Here is a 25,977-nt window from a genome sequence, read left to right on the forward strand (position 1 = left end):
TTTAATATAGAAATAAATTTGGACTTTAATTTTAAGGTGAATATTTTCTACATTACAGAGAAATATAAATTTGAATACAAACAATAACAAAAACAAAATAAAAATCACTTTTAAGAATTTCTAACTCTGCTTTGTCAGTAACCTTTTCGTCCTCGGAATCTTTGTCTGTTGTCCAACTGAAAAATAATACGTGCTTAGCCAACAAGTAAGCATAAATTTTTATGAAATGCAAAATAAAATTATGTTTGAGGCATAAAAATACAGATTTTTTTTCTAATATTAGCACACTTCAGAATTATACCACATTAATTCACATTATATTTGGTGCCATGATGGACTCGGGAAGTTATAGAGGCAGCGAAGGAAAAAAAGGAAGCATGTTGCAAGTTCCTGGCAAGTAAGTCAGCTTGTTCTCTTTGAGAATACAAAGAGAAAACATTTTTCTTGTCAGCAAAGCAATATATAAAACTAGCTGAGAAGCAGTTGCAGGAAGACGGTAAGAACATAGAAAATAAATATCAGGAAGATAGCAAAATCTTAGAAATGGAGAAAAGAATACTATGGAAAGAATCAGATGCTATGTGCCCCCCCCCCCCAAACTTTAACTCTCTATCCACTGACACTCCCAAGTCTCTAGCTTTGTCAATTTTCTGGAGTACAGTTCCACCAATGTGGTATACAGTTGGTAATCATTTCATCCCGAAAACCTTATACTTTGCCACATTAAACTAACATCCATTTTCTTTTGCCAATCTATCCAAATCATCTGCAAAATTTTGACATCATTTGTATTAAGTACTGCTCTACCCTACTTTGCATCATCAGCAAACAACTGAACAGTTTCCCTCAGATCCTTTCCTATATCATTAATGAATAAATTAAACAGTAGCCATCCAAGAACAGAACCCTGTGGCATGCCACTAGCCACAGGCCTTCTTTTGGACTCTACTCCTGAATAAACTACTCTCTGATAACTCTCCATCAACCATATCTATCTCCATGATGCAGTGTACTGATTAGAATTCTATGTGGTATCCTGTCAAAGGCCTTTGCAAAGTCCAGGAGAATCACTGTAAATCCATTTCCTTTATCCAACTCAGCTGTCACTGTATTATAAAACATGAGCAAATTACTGAGGCATGACTTACACTTCACAAACCATGCTGCCCTCATACGGTATCTCATTTCCATTTATCCATTCGTGTATTTTGCTCTTGACCAACTTGTCCAATACTTTTACAACTCTTGATATGCTGATCAGCTGGTAATTTGCTACATCAGTCTTGGAGCCTCCTTTATGCAATGGAGATATTTTCTCCTCTTTCCCCCTCCCCCCTCTGGACTAACTCAGAGCTGAGACTTAGATTAAAGAATATGGTCAAGGGCACTGGCATTTCCCTTGCTGCTTCACCTAAAACCCGAGCTGGTATACCATCCAATCCCACAGAAGGTTATTCACAGCTGTATTCACATTAAGGTTCTGTAAAATGCTATGCCCCTTCAATTTCATTTACCTCAGTTCCTATATAAGCCTTTGCCTCTCTTGTTCCTGCAATATCACCACCTGGATGATATGTTCTTGCAAAGTGTTCACTTAGTAATTCTACTATGTAGGCTGTTCAATAAGTAATAGGACTAATTTTACTGTCGCAAAACCACTCATCACAATATTAATTTCTTTGGAATAAAGAAATGTTGCTGTCTGTATTAACAAAAGAAGTTGATAGATGGTGTATACAGGCTGATGTGCCAGAGTGTCATGTGATTAAATGCAAGCTTGTTTCGGCACGCCTACAAGCAATTAAATTTTGTGTGCATTTGCAAAAATCTGCATCAGACAAGCTTAAGAAGTTGTCGCCTTCTTGTTCCAGTCTTTCTTTCCATTCTATGCACACATCCACTCGATGCTGCATTTGCTCTGGTGTCAAGAGTTTGGGAATCCATCGGGCGCAAACACGTTTCAGTCCCAAATGAGTGAACACTTGCCACAGAAATATTCAGGACAACATGCAGCTGGCGTACTGTATTCTGCAATCCTCCTTGATGATAATCGCTGCTGTGTTGATCATTGTCTCTGTGATGGACATTGAAGGTCTTCCCTCACGTTCAAGATCTTCCACATTTTGCCTTCCTTAAAAGTTTTATGCCAGCGAAAAACACTTGCCCTCAACATTGCTTCATCGTGAAAAGCTTCGTGTATCATGTTAAAAGTGTCCGATGCCAATTTTTGCAAACACACACAAAATTTAATCGCATAACGCTGTTCCAAGGACGCTTCCATTTCGACGACTGGTCGAGGTTCGAAGGCACGCAGAAACAAGCTTGTGTTTAATCACGTGACACTCTGGCACATCAGCCCGTATATGCCATCTATCAACCTCTTTTGTTAATACAGACAGCAATATTTCTTTATTCCAAAGAAAAATATTGTGATGAGTGGTTTCGCAACAATAAAATTACTCTTATTACTTATTGAACAGCCCTCGTACTTCAGCTGATTCAGTTATCTCCCTACCATCACCATTCATTAAAATCATTTTGCCATATACATTCACTGCTAACTTCCTTTCTTAATCTGCTTTTGTCTTTCTTACCACACTAGTTACTCTTCTGGCCTGTGCCTTGTATTGTTCATGTGCCTGCAGGCCACCTTTCTCTTTAAATTCCCTCCACGATTGTTTCTTTTTTGCAGCTCCAGCTTAATGATGATAATCATCCATTTAACTCCCACTTGATTTACTCTGCTGACTCTAGATATGCAGTCTGCCATTACCTCCCTCAAACACTCCTTTACCACTTCCCTTACACAACCAGCCCTAGCAGTTTTACATGCATGGCACCGATCCAAGCAATCTCCTAAGCTTGTCATACTTATCAGCCCTGTAATTCCACATATACCCCTTCTTAACTGAAAATTGCGCACATTTAATCTCCTCCCAGGTCAAGACCATATGATCACCCTCGCCAGTTTTTGGCAACTGTGGTCATATTCTTTATAGACAAATTCTCAGATACAATTATTAGTCGAGCACTCTTGAACACCTAGTATATTCCATCACGTGCTGTCTCAAGTAATTATCCCTTAGTAACTGAATAAATTCCATTTTCTTCCTCCCATGAGTCCTCTCCTTCTTCCAATCTAAGTTCCCATAGTTGAAATCACCCATAATAATTACCTAACTTCCACTGATTGAGTCTATTTGCCAATGCATACTATCTCCATCATCTTTTCCATCCCTTGGTCTATAGCAGAATCTAACTGTATATTTTGTTCTGCTAGCCTCAATCTCACATCAGATAGTCTGAAATATGCTATTTTAATTCTATTTAATTCTACCATTATCTCAAATACAACAGACTCCTTTACTCTTAAAGATTCAAGAGTCAAGACAAATAGTCGAGAATTTATTAAACAATGCAACACTTAAACGTTGCAAGAACCATAGAAGCACAGGAGAAGATGGTATGAATATGGAACTTTTGAAATGCTCTGGAGACAACTTCAGATACAAACTGCTAGAATTCATGAATAAGATCCTAAATGGTCAATTACCACCAGAAAACTGGCAAAATGCTATGATTGTTCCCATCTTCAAAAAAAAAAAAGCAATATTAATGAATGTCAAAACTATGGAGGCATTAGCCTTTTAAATACCAGATATAAAATATATTCAAGTCTCTTAAAGACTAAATTAAACAAATATTATGAAAATATTTTTGGAAAGGAACAAAACGTTACCATAAAAGCAGATCCTGTACTAACACCTTTTTCACTCTCAAGCTGCTGATAGAAAAAAGAAGAGAATTCAATTTAGAAACCCATATATTATTCATTGATTATAAAAAGGCTTTTGATAAAATCAATCGTAATAAGCTACCTGGAAATTTTAAGAGATAACAACATTCCTACCCAGTTAATTAAAGCAATTTTCAGTATATATATATAATAACCAAATTAAAATAAAGATTGCCACACAAAAATCTGAATCACAGAACATAAATGCAGGTGTCTGACAAGGATATAGTCAATCGCCGCTCCTCTTTAATATTTTTATTAACATTATACGAGTGGAGGGAAACAACCAGTTTTGCAATCAAATAAATGATTGCACCAACATCGATACAATTTTATTTGCCAATGATCAAGTTCTAATTGAAGATAACGAATATTCACTACAGCAAGTAGCTTTTCATTAAATTAAATAGCAAAAACATACAGGAAATCTCTGCTTCCAAAACCAAAGTGATAGCATTTAAAGGCTGAGACCTAATTAGAAGCAAAATTTGCATCAACGATGATATTATAGAACAGGTTAATATATTCAAATATCTAGGATACCACTTATTTTATGAAAGAGAGAAAGATGTGCAACATAAAATAATCAATTATACAGGAATAACAAAAGCTATTAATCAGATATTCAATACAAATTTAATAAGCAAGAAAACAAGAATAAGAATCCATAACTCAAGCATATAGAAAAGGACTTGATAAGCTCTGAAATGAGATATATGTACAAAACAGCTGAATACAATAGACCCGACTTCAAAAGAAATAACGAAATCTTAAAGGACCTTGAGGTGATACCTGCCTTATATTACATCATTCTTTAGAGAGAGAGAGATGGAGAAACATACAGAAAGAATGAGTAAAGGAAGATTCCCCAGAGAGAGAGATATCAACCTCAAGGGAGAAGGAATAGAGGATAGCCTTTGAAAAGATGGGAAGAGACCATAACAGTTCACTAGGCCTATTACTAGAAAGTAAGATGATTTCTGAGACTCCTGAAAAGCTAAAATTTATCAATTAAATAAAAACGAGAGCTGACATTATTTTGTGGTGGTTACTTCATTAGCAAGTGGTAATAACTTACCACTTCAGGTGGTAATGACTTTTTTTGCCTAGTGAAACTATACCTTGCTTACTGATGCTTGAAAGGGCTCTTGAAAAAGTACCATGTTTGGTCTCTAGAGCATGGGATTATACAAGATTAGGGAGCCTCTTTGGAGGCTTGCTAATCTTGTACACTTAAAAATATACAATACTTTTAGCAGCATTTACATTATTAGAGGACAGCAAAATTTTGGAGGTAAATAAACAACAAAGAATAAAAATGACTGAAATGTAATTCATGAGAAGAACTGCAAGTTACACATTATTAGACCAGAAAAAGAATGAAAATATTTTAAAAGAACTAAACAAATAAAATCAACAGAAGAAAGCTAAACAAAAATAAACAACACTAGACAGAACATGTAAACTGAATGGCCAATACTAAATATCCTAAACAATTACTAAAATATAAACTAAATGGGAAGAGAAGGAGGCTGGGTAGACCTCAAAAGAGGCTATAAGATTAAAAATGAGAATGGACCAGATGATAAGGTCTATATCCATATTTTGTGTTACGATGATGATGAGAAGCAACTGAGATATATGGATATTTATTTCTAATGTGCAGTAAACATAGCTGTCAACTTAAACTTTGATGAATGCGTAAACCATCATTCATCAGGATTATGTTTTCTCCCCCAGCATTTCCATTAATCTGTTTTACCATCATTGCCAGCTTGTGTGTTAACACAACCAGAGTTGAATGATCCTTGAAAGATACTTACATAACTGAATCAATCCAGTTATGCAAGCCTCATTCCATGTAACCTTGGAAATATCAAGGCTTTAACAAGTGCTGTGCAATATTACATAAGAGTTGGAGAGAGAGCAGTAAAGAGCTTCACAAATAGCAGGGAAAAAATGAAACAGGTGAAGTAAGTGAGACCAAAATAATAATCATAACTACATGGTGGACTCAGGAAGTTAGGGAGAGTCACAAAAAAGAAGAATGCACATAAAAAGTTCTTAGCAAGTAAGTCAGTATGTCCTCAGGAAGAATACAGACAAAAATGTAGGACAAAGACTATAAAAGTTGCTAAACAAAAGTCACAGCAAGACTAGTAAAAATATAGAAGATATATATCAGATATTCTGGAGGCTATTGAAAATACTTAGAAATTGAGGAAAGAGTACTTTAAAAGGAATAAGAGAGGATAAAAATGAAATGAAAACTGAGAATTTCCTAAGCAATTACTTTGGGAAACTTTCAATGAAACAAGAAGTGACAGAATGGTGATAGAAATAAAACAATATGAGAATTACAGAGGAATTTCTCTACTGCATGTTCAAGTAGGGAATGCTTGCTTAAAACTTGCAAGGTCAAATTTGAGTATTTGGCTCATGAGATGGAAGGGACCCACAGCAAGAACAGTGGATGTAGTAACAGCATCTGAGAATTGTTTATAAACGAGATCACCACTGTCTCCAATTGGTGGGAGTGATCATGAAGTTCTAACCTGGGAGGTGACGATGTATGTAAGAGTGGCTAAGAAGGGTCATATGATTAAGAAAACCTGGAAGGGCAGCTTCAGGCAGTGCCTTGGCATGGGAAACTGCATTTCAGAGCAATCAACAGTACATGGAAATTAGTCAATGGTGCCTAAAAGAAGTGTAGCTGACTGTGTCCCCATAGTTAAGAGAATTAATCACATGTGAATAAATAACCCTTTAACACTTTGAGTCATATTGATGTAAATATACATCGATATGCATATAAATTTACAGTAAGTCTAGGACTCAAAGTGTTAAAAGCAAGAGGTGAATAAAAAGAGAATACTGTGGATCTGATATCATGAGAACAACAGATGAGACTGTGGAGGCACTTTAAGGAGCAGGCTAGGAAAGTGATGGCCATGGTGAGAAATGGGAAATCAGATTATGAAAGTAAGTTAGCCAAACAGGTCAAAGGGAATCAAAGACAATTTTATCACTATATATCAAGTAAAAAAAAAATGACCACAGAAAAATATCCTTAGTGAATGTAGATGGTAGAAATAACTGAGTTGGTCTTCCTATGTGAATTGAGATATCAATACATACATGCTTCCTTAAATATCTTAATTTCAATAAGATAATCTTGTTTAATTGTTGAATACATATAGCCACCATAATTGTATATATGACACAATTAGCTATCTGGATGCAAGGAAAGAACTAGATGAAAGAATAGAGGATGAAGAATAATGAATAAAGGTAGAAGTGTTAAACTTTTTAAAGAGCTTAACTCAAAAGTAGTTGGATTAGATAGGATATTGACATGGATGCTGAAGGAATAGGAAAAAGGAAGCAATGCCTATGATCTTGTTGTTCAACTTGACTAGTTCAGCATATGCAAGATTCCTAAAGAATGGAAGGAAAGCAAGATAATATGGTTATACAAGGGTAGAGCTGAGATATAGAATCATACACCAATTAGTACCTCTGTGTGGTCCTCAAGGTATTGGAAAAGCCAGATCAGAATCTCATACAAAAGTGAATAGAAAACATTAAGCTCCTCTATAGAGGGCAGCATGGTTTTGTTAAAGATGGTCTAGTTTTACCTATCTGCTCATGTTCTAGAAAAATGACAACCAAGTTGGATAATGGGAATGAATATACTACAGTATATTCATTCTCCTTCATGAGACCTTTGGTTTGCCAAGGCATCTGACCCAATTCCACATTGGAGGTTGTTATACAAACTCAAAGGGCATGGGTTTGCAAAATAAACTTGTCATGGATTAGAAAGTGACTGCTGTATGGTACTGAGGAGGATGAAGATGAACTAGTGGTGTATCACCATGTTCTTGACTTGAGCGATTGTTGTTTAACATGTATTGGAGAGCATCTTCAGTGTGATATCCAATTATTTGCTGATGATGCTAAGTTACAGAAAGTGATAAGGAATGTAGATGATACAGAGAAGTATAAACTTAGCACAGTATCATAGGGGGGGACAAAGTTGCTCGCGTCCATAGTGATCCTAAAGCTATATGTGTCCCCTGAGTGGTGCTAAATGAGCAACAGCGATAGGCAGCCAGTCCATCCTAAGGATCTCCTGGCCAATTTCATGATGTCTATTGAATTTATTGAATATAGTGATTTGCAGAAACCAGAATTTAGAAACATTGGCCCTACACTACTACGTATTTGTCAATTAAAAATTGAATCTATTAGCAAAGCCAAATGTGATTATTTATCGAAATTATTGTTAACCAACAATGTTGATGTGATTGCTGTCCAGGAAACACATGCTGCTGATCCTGAACAGCTCCTTAAAAGAGGTCACATTCCAGGTTGTACTGCTACTGGTGCAACTTATCATGAAGTGTATGGAATAGCAATGTATGTGCGAAATCGTCTTAAAGAAGTTTTTCTTCTATCTCAAAATATTGTAGAAAACATACATACAATAGTGATAAAAGTTCAAGATATTACAATTACGAATATTTATAAGCCACTTGGATCACCTTGGCCGGAAAAAATTATTCCTATTGCTGAACATCCTGCAATTTATATTGGGGACTTGAATAGTCACCATGAACAGTGGAATTATGCTCAAAACAACAAATGTGGCGAAAAACTTGTTGATTGGATCAAACTAAATAATCTTCACTTAGTCTTTGATGCCAAAGACAAAGGCACTTTTAGATCTGCGGCCTAGAAAAGAGACTATAACTCTGATTTATGTCTCATGAGCAAAAATCAGGTCACCCTATGCAAAATCTGAGAAGGGTCTTAACTGTCAATTAATACCGGTCTCAACATAGACCGGTATTAATTGACATTGGCATTTCCATTCCATTTGTAAGATCAAAGCCTATCCCACGCTGGAATTTTTAAAAGGCTGACTGGAATAAATACGCAAACGAACTTGACAAATGTATTCTCAGGATATCTCCAATAAGTAGTAATTTTCATCGATTTATAGTTGTAGTCCTGCTTGTTGCCAAGAAAAGTATTCCTAGAGGTATTAGACATAACTATATACATGGTTGGAGCAAAGAATGTGAATTACTTTATAATAAATATCAGATAAACAATGACCCAAAAACAGCAGAAGAACTCCTAGAAAACTTGGATATATCCCGAAGGAAAAAATGGGTAAATACAGTTGAAGGTATAGACTTTACTCATTCCAGCCGTAAAGCTTGGAGCCTTCTTAGGAAACTAGGTGGTAGTGCTCCTTTGATTAAAGAACAACCAAGAATCATCCCAGATCAACTAGCTATACATATTGTTAATATATCAAGTATCCCAATCAATAAAAAGCATACAAGATATATAAAGAGAAAATTAAAAGAATTTAGCAAGTCTTCACCTATAACTTCAAATTTTGCACACCCTTTTATGCAGCAAGAAGTTGAAGCAGCCTTAAAGGAATTAAAGCCTGGTAAGGCTCCTGGTTATGATAACATTCATCCAGAATATTTGATTAATCTGGGAAGAAATTCAAGATTATGGTTAACAAAGTGCTATACTGATATTCTTACAACTGGTAAACTTCCCACTATTTTTAAAAAAGCAAAAGTACTTTCAATTTTAAAGCCTGGTAAGCCTAATCATAAACCGGAAAGTTACCGATCTATTACTCTCCTCAGTTGTTGTTATAAACTCTTTGAAAGACTTATTTATAATAGAATAAGCTCCACAATTTTTAAAAATGTCCCAATAGAACAAGCTGGCTTCAGACCAAATCGTGGGTGTTGTGACCAGGTTCTCTCTTTGGTAACTCACATAGAAGCTGGTTTTCAAAAAGGTTAAAAAACATCAGCAGCATTTATTGATTTGTCAACAGCCTTCGACATCATTTGGAGACAAGGCCTTCTATATAAATTATTCCGTGTAAAACAATAGTCCATATTATTAACAATATGCTAAAAGATAGAAGATTTATAGTGACTATAGGTAATAAAACCAGCAGCAAAAAGAAGGTAAATAATGGACTGCCACAGTCCATTATTTAAACTATTTTTTCATGATTGAAAAAATTCAGCATGAGGTAACCAAGATAATAACTGGCCAATGGAATGAATTGTACACATGAGAACACACTGAGGGACTATGCCTTCAAAGTTTGAAGAGGAGAGAATATATATGATAGAAACATACAAGTTAATAAATGGATCATAAAGTAGACTGAAGTGAGATTTTTACAGCTCATTGATGGTGGAGATAGAATTCAGAATCATCCCCAAAAGCTGGCTAGGGGTATTGTTGTGAAGCATGCGAGATCTATCTTCTTCTTCTTTTTGTGATGTGTGGTGAGTGCATGTGGAATGGTCTACCATTAGATGTGGATGTGTGTTCTAGGGAATGTGTTAAAGAAGGGGGGGATTGAGAGAGAGAGAGAGCGATTATAGGTTTGTAGTTATGAGTATCTAAATAAGTCCTCATCCTCCAACCCCCCCAAAAAAGTCTTTGGGGGGGGGGAATGCATTTAGAATACTATATTATGTCCATAACTGACCAACATTTGAACCTCAACTTCTATACAGTCTTTCTACCTGAATGATTGCTGAGAGACTGTATAAAGAAATACTACTATTATTGTGGTGTACCACTGGTCTAGACCATGAATCTGGTCTAGCAGACCTTTGAAGAAGTTCATAAAATACAGTGGAAGACCATCACCACCATTGCACACTATATCAAGTGAAAGGGAAAGACCCTTTAAAAATTGATCAATGCAACAAGTTCAAGTCTACCTTAACAAATAGAGCTGCATATTTTTTTTTTAAATATTACCTGAAACACAAGGTCTGCAAAACCTACAAAAACACAATTTAAGGAAGACTTACATATGACAGGGATAGACACAGAATGATCAAAATTAGTTCAGCAGACTTTAAACTGGGCAGTAAATGGATGCTGACAAGCAACTATTACATTTTTACATGTTTAGACAAAAGTTGGAGAATGGTGAAAGCCAATTCAGCAGAATATACCTGTAAGAGCAAAAACAGGATGTTTATGAGAAAGTGATAGGGGCAAGACTGCAAGGGAGCCAGTCACCTATCATCCTGAATGCCTTTTTTTGCAGCATAATCCCAAATGTGGGAATGCTATTCAAAATTAGACTTGTATAACGATCAGAGGTCATGAGTGGAATGCAGGATGAAGACATTCATTCCAACAAGATTCAATCAATGCAGATACCAAGGAATTCAAGAGCAGAAATGGTTATTTGTTGTTGGGGCCAAAGCAAGTAAGACTGAGTATACTGTCTGTCAATTATGCATGTGTTTGCTTGTTCTGCAGAATTAAAAACCTAAATTTCTGGGAAAGGAAACACATAAACAGTAATCAGCCCACGGGAAGAAAGAATAGAAATCATGAAAGTCGATTTTTTTATCACTACTGCAGTAGCAAAGGACAGAGACTAAGAGGATGAATAGAAAGATGTTCTGCAGAAAAGAAAACTGAGACAAGGTTATGCATTATCAAGAGGAGATTTGACATCTACAATATATCTAGAAGGAGAAATGGTTAAAAAAAAGATCAAAAGCATGAGAATTATCTATTAATCTAGTGAGTGATGGCTAATTCATGTTACGATCACTGCTGACAGAAAATAATTTAGCATTTTCTGTCATATTGCTGTCAGTGAAAATACTTCAGTGTCCCTTACAGCTTTACCAGCAGAACTGGTGAAGGAAAGCCAGTTAGAGTTACTGACTGGCTGTCTTGAGTATTGGATAACAGAAAATGAAGCTTCAAAGATATTTTAAAAAAGGCCAGTGATTATCATAATTTGGAAAGCATTGATGGCAAACAAATCCAACAGAATGAGAAGAAAATTTTGGACAAGAAAGATCAAAATGTGGCTTGCAAGTTTGGTAATATCTAGTATGGGCTGTTAGATCTGATGAATGTGTAAGTACCACCACTCCCCCTGTGTGATGAAAAGAATAATGTAGAATGTTGTTCATAAGTGCTGTTGCTGTTGTGAACCAAGGTTTTATTAGAAATAGTAGGCTGGGTTTAGATGTCTATAAAGTGCATATGTAAACTGTGTGCATTGACACAAATGTTATGACAGATTAAAAATTTTTTTATGTAAATCCCATCTACAAAAAGTAAACCAATCACACACAGTAGTGCAGGTAAGCAAATTTTTTTCTTTTGACTATTATTCCTAAGGCTCTAGCTTCATCAACTACTGCAGCTAATTTCCACTAATGCAATACTTATTTCATGATAGCTAAATCTGCTCTGCTCAAAATACATAATCTCCTGCATTTTAGGCTGATGACATTATAAAATAGAATGAATAAGCATTAAACTGGGACTCCTTAACATTTGCCCATAGAATTAGTTTGTTCAAGTCAATCTGCGAAGATCTCTTATAGAAATATCCCTCATCAATTGAATGTAGCCTTCCATCATCCCCCCCCCCAATGGTTCAAGCACACAACTCTGTGGTACTCCACTGGTCACCCTCATCCTTATTCTCTTATATTCAACAGTTCCATACATCATTATCTGGATACCTATCAGATAATCATCCTTCAATCCATTCAATAAATTTATTTTACATGCCAATCCCTCTGAACCACCTGTTTGGAATTCTGTCAAATGCTTTGGAAAAAAATCTAAACAATTCATCATATATCCATTTTCCCTTATCCAATACTGTCCTCTATAAAGAGGAAATTATTATCTTCCAACTCTGGATGCAATTCCTTGCAAGTTAGTTTTTATTCTTCGCAAAAAAGTTTTTAAAATATTGCAAGAGCTGGATGCTAACATTGCAGTGGGTTTGGATGAGATATTAGCACACTTGTTAAAGGAATGAGCCAGAGAATTAGCTATGCCTCTAATCTTGCTCAACTTGAGTGTCAGAAACTTCTACAGAACTAATGAATTTGTATGGATTCATTAGTTCTGTAGAAGGTAAGATGAATTTGGATGAAATAATAGAGGTGGTGTTAAAAAATATTGTAAGAGCTTGATATTAACACTCCACTGAGTTTGGATGAAATATCAGCACACTTCTTAAAGGAATGAGGTAGAGAATGAGCTATTACCTAACCTGGTTTGTTTAACTTAAGTCTCAATATTTAATACCTTAATAATTACTCTAGAGATACATACTGGCATACAATTAGCTGCATCAGTTCTAGTTACACCCTTATAAAGTGAAATTATCTTGCTTTCCTCCTACTCATCAAATTGTGTTCATATTGAGACTTAAATTAAACAAAACAGTTAGGTACATAGGTAATTCTCTACCTCATTCCTTTAAGAAGTTGACATTTCAACCAAACTCAGTGGAGTGTTAATATCAAGCTCTTGCAATATTTTAACACCACCTCTATTATTTCATCCATCTTACCTTCTACAGAATTAATGAATCCATACAGATTCATTAGTTCTGTAGAAGTTTCTGACACTCAAGTTGAGCAAGATTAGGGACATAGCTAATTCTCTATCTCATTCCTTTAACAAGTGTACTAATATCTCATCCAAATCCACTGCAATGTTAGCATCCAGCTCTTGCAATATTTTAAAAACTTTCTTACACCTTTCTTCGCAATATGAAATTCAGTTTTATCCTCCTTAAGACTATGTGATTACTAACTATTTCAAATATCTTATATATTCTTGTATCCTGAACAAATGTGAAGATATCACAATTGACAATAACAGGTTACTCTTATTTCTTGAATTTCTCTGAGTGAATTTATACACCTCTTTATGTTGAAAGATTGTTTTAGTTATGACTAGTCCATATCCTAAACAGAAATCTATCAAAAACTTGCCATTATTATTAGCTTTGCTTTTCAAAATTTCCCAAAACATTTCTATATATCTGTTATTTATTCTTTTCCTACTCTGAAAGTAGATCTTTAACAAGAACTAATGACTTAAAAAAACTCCTCCACTTCTTCCTTAGAATCTTCTGTGGGATATTAAATAAAAAATAAGTCTCATTGTCCAATTTCTCATTTTGAAATTTGCTCACATCACTCTACTTGAAATTGTCTGCCACTGAAGAAATCTATTTTCTTTGATTTTATTTAGTATGGAATAATACTGCTGCTGCTACTCTTTCTTTTCCCTGATCACTATTGCTTGAATATAACAACATAGAGTTATTATTTTTCAATTCTTCTAACAGCAACTTCTTTTCTGTAGTGGTAGGGGTCTTATGTGGATGGTGCCTATCTTCAATTCTTCTGATGTTAATTTTCATTCCGAGTAGCTACCTTTTCAATGTTCACCCTGATTCCCTGATAAACATAGCAGCAGCTTTGTTAACCAGGCAACATCCCAACTGGTATGACTTTACATTATGTTTTACTATCATGTTTGTTTGTTGTTTAAGCCAATACAAAATACAATTCAGTTGGCTAAGTCCCAAATGATCAGTCCATTATTAAGTACCCAAGTTGATATTTATTAATGGACACATTATGAGAAGCTAAGCATTGAATGCTGGTTCAGATACCCTGGTCAGTGCTCTTAATTCTTTAAAGGTTGTGCTTGTATAGATCTTTAATTAGCCCACATTCCTGTATCTTATATTCTAATTTCACTATGGTTTTGAATCATGAATAATTTCTCATACTGATGAAAGATCATGGATGTGCATTAATGCTGCAGTTATAATTTGCAATTAAAAATAACAATGCAGAAATAACAATTAAATGAAAATTGAATTCCTAACAATTACCAGAAGATTACTATGCATAGTATTACTACTCACAATAATTATTTGTAGTATTACTACTACAAAAAATTACTATGTATAATTTTAAGTTATTTCATCATATTGCACTAAAACACTAATTACCATTTTGGTCTTTAAACTGCTCTAAACTTAAAACAGTAGCAATTATTTTACTAAGACTACTGTTAATTAACTCATAAGCACAAACATGAAAATAATTGGTAGTAGTCTAATACTATACACACACACATATATATAACCACACGGCATGTTGAAATAAGTATTGGAGCAATCCACAAGATCAGGACTCTTGTACACGTTAGTCAAATCCTGACCAAGATTTAAATCAAACCCCATATCAGGAAGCCATTACAACTCTGCTACAAAAATTCAGCTAGGATGAAGTGCAGAGCATTCTCCAGGCATCTATGACATGCATACTTGCCTATCCCATCAGAAAGGGAAAGGTAGTATGTGATTTGTTAAGAACCAGTTATGTGTTTCTACACCAGTACAGTAGTGGATGTTTCCCCTTATATGCAACTGGATTTCTCTAGAAAATGAGACTATCTCTTGAAATTGTGTTCTAGTAGACACTAAATTTCTGGTTGATCAACCAGGTACACCACACCATGCTTCCCTTGTGTCACTGGTTGAGTTTCCTGAGATTTCTTGTGTGTTTCATAGCAAATGTGGCACCCTCACATTTTTTAATGATTTTTTTAATCAGATAATACTGCCAGAATAATTTTTAGATTATGCAGAATTTTTTTTTATTAATCCCACTGACATTACAATTACAGGCCACTGACACGGCATCCTAATACTGCACTACTTTTGAAGTATGCAAGTTCTTTTTCCTATGCCATTTGAAGTATACAGATGTACAGTTGACTAGGAGTATATCTGTAATTTATAGCAGTACAGGTGATGATAGGAATATGTATATTAGTAAGTTTCTTACTAAAACAGGAAGTGGCTCAATACTTATTTCAGTATAGTGTTTGCATTCATGCTTTCTGAATTACCAATGAACGTTTGCACTCAAAAAAGGTATTTCTGAGGGCATAGCACTCTTCAGGAACACTTGGGTGCCTTGATATAAGACATTCTTTTGGAGTTATCTTGTGCTATGAGGGAGGAAAAAAATCAATTAAATTTATGTCACTTAAGATAATTTTTTAAAGATTATTTGAAACATGAAATGTCTTTCTAATCATACATCACCTCTTTAAAATTCAAAATTTTTAATTTATGACAACCAATTTAATTTTCCTATGATAAATTATGTTTATTATTATCCATTCAACCAATTACATATTTCTATGTGTAGTTTCAGATTTTCAATATAAGTATAGGTGTAATTATAATTTCCCACCAAGTGAGTAGCACATTGCTACTCACTTGGTGGGAAATTTAATATGATTATATGCTGCTGGCCAAGTGGTTAGTGTATCTGCTATCCAGCCAAGAGGCTGCAGGTTTTAATCCTGCTATGAGCATGGGTGTTTGTGATTGTCCAAACTCTGTGTGGAAAGGGAGTCTGCAACCCTACCTTATTCTAGCAGAAAACTTCACTCCCAAAACCTGGTGAGGTATAGAAGTGACCATATGGTGTATATGGACGTCAAATGTGAAATAAAAAAGATTGCTTCCTCCAATTATCAAATATGCTAGACAGCTCTGCAATATATTGTTTTGATGGCTTAATGGATTTATCACAACAAGTTTAAAGAAATACTTTTTCCTCAAGGGCTCACGCTTTAGTGAGTACGGGCATAGTAAACACGAAGTACCTGATGCTGAACCATGCCTTACTTCATGTAATATACTTCTGTTATATTATCTGTAGACTGGTCTCTCCCCCCTTTTTTTCTTCTTTTCTTCTTTCTTCTCTTCTTGCTCCTTTCCTCGAGGGCTAGGAGTAAATTTTTCCTATTTTGCTTTTTCATTCCATCTTATGCAGCCACTGAAGGGGGCAAGCTAGCCCAATAGGTTCCAGTCCCAAGCCCAGATAAATGGTGAGGGTTGACATCAGGAAGGACATCTGATCATTAAACTTCACTGCCATCTAACTAATTAGTCAAGAAAGTGATACTAGGGCTAGGGTACCCCTTAGGCAATGTGCAGCTGCATTGCCCTACGGCTACGAGAAGTGGATGAGGGCTACCACATCAGGGGTGGATGCAGTTAAAGAAGTGAGCCCAGTGGGCAGAGAGAATGTTGCGAGTGGAAACGCTGAATGTTGGAAGCATGACTAGAAGGGGAAGGGAGGTAACAGAAATGATGAAGAAGTTGGACATTTTATATGTGCAAGAGACAAGGTGTAAGGGGGGGAAAAGGTGAAGGAACTTGGAGATGGGGTATAAATTTGTCCTACTGAGGAGTGAATAAAGAGGAAAGAAATGGTGTCGGAACTGTGGTATGTGTGTGTGTGGTAGAATGAAGGGCAAAGTCCTGGAAGTGGGTAGGAGGAACGACAGGATTATGCGATTGAAACTGGGTATTGAAGAGGAGCAAATGGGAACATTTGCTCCTCTTATGAGAACAGCTGGCTGTACAGAAGAGGAGAAAGATGCATTTTGGAACATGTTAGATGATAAAATGAGGGAATTGGAAGAAAACACGTTGATGGTTGTCGGAGGAGACTTGAATGGACATGTAGGAAGACAGAACAGGAACTGTGGAAGGGTGCATGACAGTCATGCAGAGAGAATGATGAACCAGGAAGGAGAGGATTATGGACTTTGTGGTAGTGCTTGATCTAGAAATTGTGAACTCGTTTTTCTGCAAGAAGGAAGAACATTTGATAATATTTAGAAGTGCTAACAACAGTTCACAGATTGACTACATCTTGACTAGAAGAAAACACCTTAAGTAACAAATTGTAAGGTAATCCCAACAGATCAAGTGGTGCAGCAACACCGGCTGCTGTGCGCAGCCTTTAAAATAAGGTCGAAGATAAGAACCTTGGGAAGCCATGGGAGGAAGACAATTAAGTGGTTTTGCTTGAAAGAAGAGCGTGTGAGGAACCAGGGAAAGGGTGTTAAAGAGGATTTTGGATGGACTAGAAAGTGTACAAGATTGGTAGAGACACAATTCAGAAACACTTCTGAGCTGTACAATCGAGGTACTTAATGAAACATCTGGAAAGATTAGAGGCAGAAGGAGGGTTGGTGGTGGTGGAATAATAATGGACAAAAAGCAGTGAAGGCTAAGGAAGCAAAGAAGAAGTTGGATGAGTCGAGAGTGGAAGAGAACAAAAAGGAGTACAGAGAGAGAAAGAGAGAAGCAAAGAGAACTGTTGCAGCCAAAGGCAATGGCATATCAAGATCTTTATGATCAATTAGAAACAGAGGAAGGACAGAGAAAAATTTATCGACTGGCAAAATGTAGAAATAAGGCATCAAAGGACATCTTGCATGTGAGGCAGATCAAAGACTCTGAAGGAAGAGTATTAAGGAGGGATGTGGATAAAAAAAACAGATGGAGAATATACTTTGAAGGGCTCTTGAATGAGGAAAATGTGAGGACTCACAGAAAAGATGGGCAGCCTTATGAGGAGATGGTGCAGAACATCAGTACAGTGGAAGCTGAGGAGGCTGTGAAGCATGTTTTTTTCAAAGATTACCACGCATTGCTGACATTTTTCCCATTCAGGAACTGATACCATGGGTAGTATTCTTCTAACTCTGATTAGAACATGTAACTTGTTCTAATCAGAGCATCAATACAATTAGATACTTCCCAAGAAAGCACAGTATGATTATTGTCACTAACTGGTGGTAAAATAGCCATATTCTTAACAGAGACTCCTTCTGACACTATGAGAAAATCCAACACACTTTAACCTCAAGTTCCTTCTTTCACATGCTACATGTGACGTTCTTACCATCATTGTTTTCTTGCATTTCTATCCTAAGGTACAGGAGAGGAGGACGATATCATTAGTAGTACTCGTCCTCCTCTCCTGTACCTTCTGTCACTCCTAAAAATAGTATACTAATTATACTTCAACTCTGTTACCATATCTGATTCTGATAGCCAGGTTTCACTAGTACCAACAATCTTAGGCCACATCATATTCAATAAAGCAATGAACTCAACCCCTAGACATATTAAATTACCACCTAGCCTATTCTTATAATTAGATATGCAATCTATAAGTACTCGCATACATTAGAACAAACCAGTATATAAGAGCTGAAATTATTGCTTTAAGTCCTAAAGTAAGGGTTTGCTGCAAAACATGAAAAACTTAAGTGGATTGAATGTGTCCATCCAGAATTCTACAAATAGAATTCTACACTATTAAAATCTTAATGCTAATTTTAAAACCACCTATAAAATTTAAAAAAAAAACATATTCAACTCCTCCAAGGATCCCCCACTGCCCTTGGCCACCCTAGGGTATACCCTACTACTGCACCTGTATTGGTGCAGTAGTAGCGTATACCCTAGGGCGGCCTAGGCATAAGGTAATATAAGGTACACTTATATTAGTTTCACCAATATAAGTACCTTATATTGGTGAAACTAGGCACACAATTCTTATCCGTAAAAAAGAACACAATACATCAAATTTAGCAATTTTAATAAAACAGTCCTCTCAGATCTTAACACTCTACACCAAACTGATTAGAAAAGTATCTGTTCTTTACATCATATAATACAAATGCCAATTTAAAGAAGTCCGTGAAATTTTGATTGACCATACTAATCTTTATAATAATGGTGGTTCACTAGGCTGCCTCCACACCCTGCCATCTGACTGGAAACAGGTGAACCTTGATTCATCACTCCAGAGTACTATTTTCCACTTGTAAATTGTCCAGATTGCACGCTCTTTGCGCCAGGCCAGAAGAGCCATCGTGTTCACTGTTGTGATGTTTGGCGTGTGTGTGTCGCTGTTCTTCCATGGAAACCCAGTAAATGGAGTTTTTCATACACTATTAGTGCTCACCATGGTGCTACTGGTACTCATGATGGATGGTCTGTGCCATCTGTAGTTGGTTTTTGAGTACCACCCATTTAAACATCCTCCTGTCCCTGTCAGTCTTTTTTGGCAGCTATCCTTGGTGTTATCCTGCTCTAGTGATGCCAGAACATCTCCATTTGTTGATCACATGACCAATGTTTAATTTTGAATGCTCCAGTTGAGCGGCAATGGAATGTATGGACATGCCACCAACATGATAGCTCATGATGACACCTCTCTTGAAGTCACTGAGTTCATGTTGTGTTGCCATACCATCTATATTCAACTGCTATGATAAAATACTGCTTCCTACTATCTGTGCACCAGTTTTTATGTTATTAACAAATCCGGAATGTTCCATAATTTCAAATAACAGGGATATCTGGACAATTATTGCTAGATAATATATGTGCATACTCCAACCAATGGCCTTGATATGAAGGTTAAAATGTTTAGCGATTATTTTGATATATATTAAACTGAAGTTTTATATAACATGGTAGTTGTTTCCATAAGTTTTTTTTTTAATAATGAATAATTTCAAATGGTTTTATTATTAGCTTTGACCTCTGTATTTGTTTTTTTCTGGCTCCTAAGTAATATTCACTTTATGTATATATACATTGCTCCTAAAGTGATATTCGGTTTATATATACAGTGTATGTGTATGCATGTATATATTATTTAGCTATCCATATATAAAATATAGATATGATAACTCATATATATATTATCTAGCCATCCATATATAAAATACAGATATGATAACTCATATATATAATTTAGCTATCCATATATAAAATATAGATATAACTCATATATATATATATAAAATATAGATATAACTCATATATATATATATATATATATATATATATATATATATATATATATATATATATATATATATGAACTCTCCAAGAGAAACAGTGCTTAAAATGTAGTCTTACAACCTTGTGAACCAATCACATTCTTTACACCTTTTCCAGGATAGCTTCTTTTTTTTTCCTCCTTGTCACATACCAAAAAACTTCTTCTCTATCTATCCTATAAAATCTGCTTTCTAACTTATATGCTGCTATAATACTTCTCTCTTCTGCTCACAACCAATGACTCACAAACTTTCACTCTATCCTCAAACATTACATGGCACCATTTTGATCAACTACCTCTGAATCCTCTTCGCTACTTCATCTCAAGAAATACATGACTACTGTGTCAAATCTGTGCATAGTAATGTAGATGTGGTTGTATTATCAAAATATTATAAACTGGGATAAGAACTTCTTATCCCAACATGGATGTTTTTCAAGCAATCTTTTGTGCTATCCGGTTCACTTTGGTAATTTTTGTCTGAACTTCAACTCCCCATCCACCATCACCCTAAATCACAGTTTGTAATCATTTTCAATCCAATGTGCACAACTTTCCACTTTGCCACACTGAACTAACAACCATTATCCTATGTCTGTACAGTAAATTTAAATCATCTTGTAGGTTCTCTACATCATTAACTTTTGTCCTCTCCAGTTTGGCATCTTCATCAAACAATGGATATTCCCTCTGAAATAATTTCCAATATCATTAATGTACGAACTAAACAGTAGTAGACAAAGTACAGACCCTGTAGCATACAACTGGTTACTTGCCTCCTTCTTGATTCTATTTCACCATTATACAACATTCTGATGTCCATCAATCAACCATCCTTTTATCCATGCTATCAATTCTATCCATCCCTGATTGCTCTGATTTACATATTAGATTTTTATGCTATATCTTGCCAAAGACTTTTGCAAAGTCCACCAAATATAATGGTATGGACATTTTCTTTATTGATCTCAAATGTCACTTTATTACAGGTGACATTTCATACATTACTAAAGCAAAAATCTGTGCTTTCCCTCCTATACAGTATCATATTCCTATCCACAAATTGGTGAATTCTGTCCTTGGCTAATTTTTTTCAATATTTTAACCTAGGACTTACTAATTCATTTTCCTTTTGTCATTCCTAGGACTTACTAATCTATAATTTGTTATCTGTCTTGGGACCTACATTATAGTCAAATCTCATGCCTTTCTCATTTTCAAGGCTGTATTCATATTGATCCCTACCAATCAGTCACTGCATTTTTTCCACTTGGATTACATCTCACAAAGTGATCACTCAGCAATTCAAATATTTCTTCTGTTTCTGTAATCTAACATCTGCATTCATTAATGTCATCCCTCCACAATTCTTTTTTTATTCACCACATGGAGTTTCCTTGATCAGCTCAGCTAATTTTCCTCTCATGATCCCATTTTGCCTTTCTTAGTATGCTAGTCATCTTTCTATGTGCTTTATTCTGCTTATGAACTTGTTCATCACATTTCTCTTTATATCCCCTTCATATTTTCCCCCTTTCTTTTGCAGCTTCTTCTTAATGAAGCTGCCCCCCCCCCCCCATCCACTTACTAGTGCCTGATTTATCTTCCTAACTCTGGTAATGTAGTCCAATACTATTTTATTCAAACAAACCTTTAATCATTTCTTATGCACTATTACTACTACCATCCTTCCTTTGGAGTCTGAAGTTTCTCCTGCTCAAAAGTGCCTCTCAAGTTAATCATAATATCTCACTCTGTAATTCCACAGTGTTAACCCTTAACTACAGGTTTGTTCCCACACTTCCTTTATTCACAACACCCTGAATGCCTCAGTAATTTTTTGAACAGCACTGCTATGCTAAACAAAACATCTAAATTCCATTTAGATGTTTTGTTTACTTAAAATTTAAGTAAGTAGTTTGCCAGCCTGGTTGGCTGAGCAGTTAGCATACCCACTCTCCAACCAATAGGTCACCAGTTCTAATCATCTTGGGCATGGATGTTTGCGATTGTCTTTAGGTAGGAGATGAATTTCATTGCCCAGTGTGAGACCACAGCCCAGCTTATTGGAGGCCTGAAGTGGCTTGAAAAAGTTCCATGTTTGGTCTCTAGAGCAGGGTTTCCAGACTATGTAAAAATAAATAAATACAAAAAATTACAAAAAATAAAAATTGATAAAAATGTTAAAAAAAAAAAAAATCCTTAGCTCACCCACAGTACAAAATGTACTATAGGTTTATAATAACCTTTCATGGATGGGAACCACACAAAATGAACAAAAAAAAAATTTTAAGTAAAATTTTTGAAAATTTAAAATATCTACTTAAAATACTAAGGCAACTGATGTCATTACTCTATATACAAGTAGCCAGTTGGAAGATGCTTCAAGTGCAAATTTTGTTTGCTTACACTTGAATAAAGGATTAAACCAATTTATCTAACAATCAATAAATATCTATTATTAATAAATAGGTCCAAACTACTTACTTAAAATTTCTGATTTAAATATCCTACAGTGCCCTAGCACACAGTTTGGGAACCACTGTCCTTAACTGAAAACCATAGTTAAGACTACATGATTACTTCCCCCAATCTGGGACAAAGTGGCTACCTTCATGATGAACAAATTTTCTCATACTATCAGAACATCTAACACACTCAAAGCCTGGAATCTCTCCATCATATCACACATTAATTTAATTTTCATCCCTCCCCATGTCCTTTCCTCCCTTTGATTAAGTAGTTCCCATTGTTCAGGCTTCCCAGTGCTCAGTGAAGGAGCCTTCTTAGCTCATTCAGTATCGATTGAAAGACCTAGTTTTAAATCCCAAGTAAAGTTATAAGTTTTTCATATGAAGGTGAGTTAGCCAGTCTCATATGGAGGTGAAAATGTTTTTTAATCCAAAAAGATGAGTTTATCATCCTGCAAAGCAGTCGAATCAACCAGTTAATACACATACAACCCATCCAATTAATACACATACCTTCACCTGTAATTTCATATAACAGCTTATCAGGCAATTTCTGATGCACATAACATCTCCCCACCACACACACACACACACACACACTATAGCAGAAACAGGTTACATATATTTTTCCCTAAGTGGCTCTAATTCACGAAACACAGATTCCTGCTAACTTCTACTCTTGTTGATTGCAATTCTTCTGCTATCAGCAATATACATCTCTTTTCCTCGTGTTGGAGATTTAATAGCGTATTGACAGCACAAGGAAAGGATTAAAAACTAATTTTTAATCCTTCCAACATTTCAATGATTATTTCCAATATTCCAAGACATCTTCAGGGAATACAAATAACACTTGTAACACACACACAATACTTAATGAAACACATGGGCGACTCTTTAAGTCCTACCTAGGTGAACTAGGTGCATCCTCTATGGGCATTTGTAGGCAGCCTAGGATGTAAACCATGACCTCTGACAATTATTGTTTCCCAAATTTTGAGAAGTTTTATGTATCCATATTTGTTTAAATTAGATTGATTTCTGAGTGCCACTGCAGATTCCAAAAAAAGTCTTTCCTTTTTAAATTTGCTATCATGGAGCATGGTGATTTTCTTCCAGAGGATCCTATGAGGTGTATCCAATACATAGTCTGCAAGGCCAGATTGACCATAGTCGTGATTGCATATGTAAGATTTGTGTTTATCTAAACGGATAGTGGCTGATCTACCAGTCTATCCGAAATTGCAGGAGTAGGGTATTCTATATACTGCAGGCACTGAGAGAGAAGGGAACTGATCTTTAGTAGAACAGATAAGGGTAGCAAGTTGCTGGTGGGTCTTAAAAGCTGTAGAGGTTGTACACTTTTAAGGACCTGGGTATTTTTTCTGATGTGCCCTAGACGTAGAGAGATCCTTAACAGACAGATCTCTTTTCCCTTTCTTCCCATTCTCCTCGATAATACCGTACCCTCTTACACCCTATTCATGCAATTATAATCTTCTCCTTTAATCAAGTCTCATGAAGGAACTAACTAATGGCCAAAACTCCTCTCTTCCCATTACGAGCATCTGTGTACATGACGTGAATCATCACTATCTTCTTCTAAGCCCTTTTTTTAAAACCATTTTTGGTTATAGGCCTCCCCCAATGGTCTCCATTTCTCTACTGAAGACTTCTTAATGCCAACATTCATCAGTCATCTCACTAGGTCATCCTTCCATCTTCTCTCTGGTCATCCAGGCATTTGTCTTCCTTCACATGAATGCATTTGCATGATTGTCATCTATCACTTTTCATCTTTGCAATATGTCCTGCCTATCTCCAATTTAATTCTAAAATCTCTTCCCCTATATGTAAACTTTTGTTTCTTTTCTTATATCCTCATTCCTTATTTTAAACCACAGTTTAAATCTTTGGCATAGCGCTCTCTCTCATTCTGTCCGCAACTAAACGGTAACCAATTGAATCATATTGTACCAAATACACAAGTACAATAACCAAATACACATTAGAGATCGCTATCTCATGCGCGCATGATTCTATGGATACGTACCAGTAAAGTGTCGTGTTGTTAAATGGGTATCTCCATAGACTCACCGCAGAAGGCCTGCACACATTATTCAGAATATACGTATACCACCCGCAGTAATAACAAGACGCGTTTATTACTTGCAACAAAAAACAAGCTACACACCAGACCTGCTGTGATGCGACAAAAACTGCTCCATCAACAGTTAACGAAAAAAAAGGTTTCTATATTTAATACAATACTTTTATTTATTTATTATTATTTTTTTAATTCCATTCATCTGTGGCAAAACGTACCACACGCACACAATCTGTATTTAACAAACAAGCTTTCAAGTCCTCTCTTGCCCCCGAACATGGCTCTTTTTTCTTCCTCTCCGAGTTTGGAACTTCTTCGCTGTAATCTGACATCTTGCATATTAAAAAAAAATATGAAACTAATTAAACAGTGTAAAAACACAACATTCTTATTTCATTTATCGCTTTCAATTTCACAAAAGTTACACAGCTACTACACATCCGAAAACAAGTAGCAAAAAAGAACGCGACCTCTATCGAAAATTAAACAATCTTGTGCAACTACTGAATTGTTTTAAAAATATATACAAAAATAGATACGGAAGGAACGTCTCTAGTTCGAAACGTTCTTCTAGTTCGAATCTAGCCGGCGACTAGATTCGGACCCAAAATCGCCCTTTTGTGGACTGCCTAGCGCTATGGCTACAAACAACATTCCAAAGGGATTATACACGATGTTAGCTTTGCATTAAAAACACCCCCCCCTCCCCCGATTTACATATTCGCTGCGATAATGAAGTATTACGTGATATAGTTCGCCCACCGATTAGAGGTCCCTCGACACTTCTGCGCATCTCAGAAAAAGGAGAATCCATTCCGATGATAGGGTAATCAGTCCGTATTGTGGGATGAGTTATTATTACCGGTCGGAAAATTAACTTCTCTTTTATGATTATTGTAGTTAACAATGTTGCTTGTATAACAGTTGGAAAATTTTACCTATAAAGCACGTAATTTCGCGTGTTGGCGACCAATTCGGACGTAGTTCATTTCTTACTCC

General features: G+C 35.7%; 1 protein-coding gene across 1 annotated transcript; it reads right to left on the reverse strand.

The window, feature by feature from the left end:
- On the reverse strand, positions 1-25,431 carry LOC150104742 (cytochrome c oxidase assembly factor 5). Its single transcript, XM_090395329.1, has 3 exons — positions 25,197-25,431; positions 15,578-15,679; positions 1-176 (listed from the first exon to the last, which is right to left on the reverse strand). The coding sequence occupies exons 1-3, from the start codon at positions 25,308-25,310 to the stop codon at positions 135-137; spliced, it is 258 nt and encodes an 85-aa protein (XP_090251455.1). The 5' UTR covers positions 25,311-25,431; the 3' UTR covers positions 1-134.
- Between the last annotated feature and the right edge of the window lie 546 nt (positions 25,432-25,977).

This window comes from Typopeltis vanoorti, chromosome 7 (genome assembly GCF_054136105.1).
Source record: "Typopeltis vanoorti isolate ZY-2024b chromosome 7, IOZ_Tvanoo_1.0, whole genome shotgun sequence".
Lineage (NCBI taxonomy): Eukaryota > Metazoa > Arthropoda > Arachnida > Uropygi > Thelyphonidae > Typopeltis > Typopeltis vanoorti.